This window comes from Pinus tabuliformis, chromosome 8, assembly GCF_031772625.1.
Source record: "Pinus tabuliformis cultivar Carrire ecotype Pingquan chromosome 8, CPIR1, whole genome shotgun sequence".
NCBI lineage: Eukaryota > Viridiplantae > Streptophyta > Pinopsida > Pinales > Pinaceae > Pinus > Pinus tabuliformis.
The window spans coordinates 1,692,164,738-1,692,170,142 of record NC_142294.1 but is presented as its reverse complement, the minus strand read 5'-3'; the positions used below and the strand labels follow the sequence as shown (position 1 = coordinate 1,692,170,142).

General features: G+C 37.7%; 1 protein-coding gene across 1 annotated transcript; it reads left to right on the top strand.

The window, feature by feature from the left end:
• The first annotated feature begins 940 nt into the window (after positions 1 to 940).
• On the top strand, positions 941 to 4,236 carry LOC149242766 (uncharacterized). The gene has a single exon (XM_089367718.1). The coding sequence runs from the start codon at positions 1,246 to 1,248 to the stop codon at positions 3,706 to 3,708; it is 2,463 nt and encodes an 820-aa protein (XP_089223844.1). The 5' UTR covers positions 941 to 1,245; the 3' UTR covers positions 3,709 to 4,236.
• Positions 4,237 to 5,405: the final 1,169 nt, after the last annotated feature.

Below are 5,405 nucleotides of genomic sequence, written 5' to 3'. Positions count from 1 at the left end.
TGATACAACTAATAAATATGTTTGAAAATATGACTAGGTTTTGTATGTGAGGGGAGAGATCCTAGATATAAATGCTAAATTATATTCAAGGAATCACCGATTACCAAGCTCACAATTTGCCCCAAACATGGATATAAAGCATAGGTTTCAACAACGTTGTTGGAAGTGCAACCTAAACCCCAAACATACATATGTTCTTCTTGATTCTTAGGGTGAAAGATTCACCCTACCCCCTTGCTCCTTCCATCACTTTATTAAGGCATTATAGCTTATCATATCACTAATAACAACCACCACCCAAAATAAGCCTAATTGACATAATATTTCAAAATAACCCTAATTGAAATAATATTTCAAAATAACCCCAATTAACATAATATTTTACAAATAAATTAAAATGTAACATTAATTTAAAAAAATATAAATAATATTAAATAAAAATTAAACATTGGAAAAAACAACAACCTTACTCTAAAAAAAACATCTTCTATAACAACTAAAAGAGAACATCAAGATCATGGATAGATTGTTTAATAATTAGAGTAAATTTCAATATTGATCTACAGACATATATTTCTTTTATAGTTCATATATTCTTTTAATTTTTACATAATAATATATTAATCAAAATTTATATTTAATATTTTGTTTAATAATAAATTTGTCTACTAACATAACATCAATGAATAATTACAGGTGGCGTGGTTTTCTTTGATAACAGTGATGTGGTTTTCCTTGATAACAGTGATGAGTCAAACCGACATTCGCGATTAGCAACCAGAAATGACTGTCCTCACTGTTGGTTTGACACTCAAAAAATAATTACTCTAACAAAACTGAAAAATAAAATATTTTAAACATTAATATTTTCTCAAGAAAATCCATGACCAAAGTCTGTTCTCCAATCATCTTCAATATTCGTACCGGGATCTATGTACAAAAGCAGCCAATAACATTCAGAACATGGAGCGTATTAATGGTCATCTAAATACACCGAATATTTGTACAGTCATCACTGGAACAATGAAAACTCTGTGAAAGCCCGAAGTTGTTATTATATCTCTCCGGCGTCACTTCATTTATCCAATGGGTGGGAGAAAGGTGTGGATGATATAGCGTTTAGGGTTTTAAGGATCCATATTGCATCTTGCAAGGAAGACAATGCTCCTCAGATGGAAGAGGAAGATTTCAATTGCCCAATGAATCACTCAACGTTTCTTCCACGCTCTCAATCCAACTGCAGACATGGGCATTAGAAGACTCTGTGAAACCAACAGGCTTCAAGAGGCAGTGGACACCTTCAAGCATCTGCTTTCAGCGAAATCTATCCCCACTCTCGTCACCTGTAATATTCTATTGAGCAGCTTAATCCGACGGAATCAACATGAATCGGCATTATCTACTTACAGACTTATGATTCAAGCAGAGATTCTTCCAAATCTGAGAACTTTGAATATTGTCATCAATTGTTACTGTCAAACAGGTAGGATGGATTGTGCATTCAAAGTGTTTGAAGAAATGGAAGCACATGGGTATGTGCCAAATATCGTGACCTTCAATACCCTCATCAAAGGGCTGTGCAGGAAGTGCAAAATCGAGGACTCTCTCAAGCTTTTTAACCAAATGATGAGCAGACGACAAGCTCCAGATCTATTTACTTATAATACCTTAATGGACGGATTCTGCAAGACGGGGAAATCCCACGGGGCCTTTGTGTTGTTAGCTGTTATGCTGCAAAACGGCCATGAGCCCAACACAATCACATTTAATACGCTCACCAATCGACTATGCAAAGAAGGTAAGCTCCATGAAGCCAGGAAACTACTGTATCGGATGTCAAAAGAAGGACATCACCCAAATGTTATTACATTTACTGCTCTGATTGATGGCCATTGCAAAGAAGGAGAGTTGGGTGAGGCGAAGAAGCTCTTCTACGAAATGTCCAACAAAATTATATATCCTAATGTTGTCACATACAATGCACTTATGGATGCTTTATGCAAGGAAGGCAAGTTGGAGGAGGCTATGGAGCTCTTCCATGAAATGCCCAGAAAAAACTTATATCCGGATATTTTCACATACAATGTGCTTATTGATGGTTTCAGTAAACAAGGTATGTTGGACGAAGCTAAGAAGCTCTTCAATGAAATACCCAACAGAAACATATGTCCTGATGTTGTCACATACAATGCACTTATTGCTGGTTTCTGCAAGCAAGGCAAGTTGGAAGAGGTTAGGAAGCTCTTCTATGCAATGCCAAACAATAACATATTCCCCGATGTTGTCACATACAATGCTGTTATTGATGGTTTCTGTAAGGCAAGCAAGTTGGAGGAGGCTACGAAGCTCTTCTATGAAATGCCAAACAATACCATATACCCTAATGTTGTCACATACAATACACTTATTGATGGTTTCTGTAAGCAAGGCAAGTTGGAAGAGGCTAGGAAGCTCTTCTACGAAATGCCCAACAAAAACATTTGCCCTAATATTGTTACATACAATGCACTTATTGATGGTTTCTGTAAGGAAGGCAACTTGGAGGAAGCTAGGAAGCTCTTCTATGAGATGAATGACAAAAGCACATATTCTAATGTTGTCACATACAATGTGCTTATTGCTGGTTTTTGTAAGAAAGGCAAGGTGGAGGACGCTATGAAACTCTTCCATGAAATGCCCAATAAAACTATGCACCCAGATGTTTTCACCTACAATGAGCTTATTGATGGTTTCTGTAAGCAAGGCAAGTTGGAAGAGGCTAGGAAGCTCTTCTATGAAATGCCCAACAAAAGTATATGCCCTGATGTTGTCACCTTGAATGCGCTTATTGATGGTTTTTGTAAGAAAGCCAAGTTGGATGATGCTAGGACACTTTTCCATGAAATGGCCGATAAAAGCATATGCCCTAATGTTGTCACGTACAATGTGCTTATTGATGGCTTCTGTAAGAAGGGCAAATTGGAGGAGGCTATGATGCTCTTCTATGAAATGCCCCAAAAAAATATGTGCCCAAATGTTATCACATACAATGAGCTTATTGATGGTTTCTGTAGGCAAGGCATTTTAGACAAGGCTAGGAAGCTCTTCTATGAAATGTTCAGCAAAAGCATATGCCCTAATGTTGTCACGTACAATACGCTTATTGATGGGCTCTGTAAGGGAGGCAAGTTGGAGGAAGCTAGAAAACTCTTTGCTGAAATGACCTACAAAAGCATATACCCTAATGTTGCCACATACAATGTGCTTATTGATGGTTTATGTAAGAAAGGTAAATTGGAGGAAGCTATGAAGCTCTTCAATGAAATGCCCTTAAAAAACATCTGCCCAGATGTTATCACATACACTGATCTTATTGATGGTTTCTGTAGGCAAGGCCATTTGGACAGGGCTAGGAAGCTCTTCTATGAAATGCTCGACAAAAGCATATGCCCTAATTTTGTCACATACAGTGCTCTTATTGGAGGGCTCTGTAAGGAAGGGCAATCGCAGGAGTCCACGAAAGTGCTTCATGAGATGCTAGATAAGGGGTACAATCCGAATTTTATCATATACAATGCTCTTATTGATGGTCTTTGCAGAGAAGGGAAGCTTGAGGAAGCTTTCTGGTTGTTAGATGTTTTGGCACAAAGAGGCTGTCAGCCCAATGAAATCACATACGATACTCTTATAAACGAGTTTAGCAAGGTGGGTAACCTAAAGAAGACCTGATAGCTCCTCCAAGAGACGAAAGTCACAGGCCTGACCTAATTAGTTATAATACATTAATATATGGACTCTGTAAACGTTGGAGGACAGATGAATGCTTACAGATTTCGCTGACCTTGTGTATGGTATTTTCCATGGCAAATTAAGGCAATGCATATTAGAGGATGTGCAAACATTTAAAATGATTATTGTTCCCATGTAGTGGGCTTAGCCAATCCCCAATTAATAATGCGTATATGCCATTTGCAACACAAAGAAGATATTCATCATCTTCTAAGTTGTAACTGAAGGATGCAATGGAAGAGCAGCATAAAAATCATGAATATAAGTGAAATTTGCTTATCATGCAGCTATAAAATAAAGCAACATGGATTATTAGGGCACCTTTTTCTCTTTCCAGAGCAAGAAGTGCAGAGAAGCACTGATAGGAGAGTTGAGGCGAGTGAGATTATCAAGGGAAAGGGGGGTGCCTTACGGTGTCATCTTGCCATTCCCTGTTACTTTTGTAAATAGCTAGATTTTATAATAATGAAGAGGAGTCTGGCTCTGTTGATCGCCATTTTCATTTTTATTTGATGTTAATGCCCTTCTGCAATTCAGTTCTTTTCAGGTCTCTCTTTATGAGTTTTGATTTCAGTTTAAATTGCAATCAGTCTTCGGAGAAACTAGTGCTGTCGTGATGAAAAAAATCTCTGACATTAATTAATCAAGTTAGATTTAGTCTCTCTATCATTGAAGAACATTATAGTCACTCTTATTTCGTCAATGCCTGCATGTTTAAATGTTTCACCTCTCAAATTTGAGTATGAGAATGCAGCAGTTTGCCATGGGAGTGTTACAATTTTACATTTCAAAGTTTATGGATTGTACAGAAGGGCCACCGGGTCAATTCACCCATGTTAGAGCAGCATCAATATGCAGCAACAAAGTTAACCTTACACCCTCTTTTTTCTGAGTCAAATGTGCTGCAAGATATGATGCATGTCAACACTGTTTCCCCTGTGCGTTGAAGTGAGTCTCACACTTCGTTATTGCAGTTTGGACCCTGCTTTTTGAATGTTTAATTCAGACAGAAGGGCTGGTTGTGAGAATGCAAGCTTGAGCTAACCCTTAAATGAATGGCTTATGTTTGGGATTAACAGGAAGGAGCTCAACCCATGCCCAGAGACGTGCATTTGATATCCAAACATTGTTGGGCCTATTTTCTTTTCTTTTGCCAAAGAAAAAGTGCTATTGAATTGAAATCATTCTTTACAAGCCTTACATCATGAGCATAGAAAAAGCACTGACCTGTACTTAATTCCAGAATCTGGAACAGAAAACTACAGACACCCTTTGCCCTAAAACTAAGGCACCAGGTAATTAGCTCTAAATTTCAGTCCTCTCCAAAAGAAGTTTACCAGAAAATGGCAAAAACAGAACCATTGCAACTTTGTCTAAAACATTTAACTGTAAGAGAGAAAAATATAGGAAAGAACCCTATCAGAAACCAAAAGCCAGCCACCAGAATAATACACCATCTGACACCTATGGAGATCAAGATTAGTATATAGGAGACAGAAGGGCCTCCTCTAAACTCCTCAGGCACCACAGAACCTTTAGCCACACAAACTGCCTCTTTGGATAAGGCATCTGCCTCTATGTTCGGCTACCCATATATATTTTTGAAAAGAGATATATTCAAAAGAATTTCCAACCAG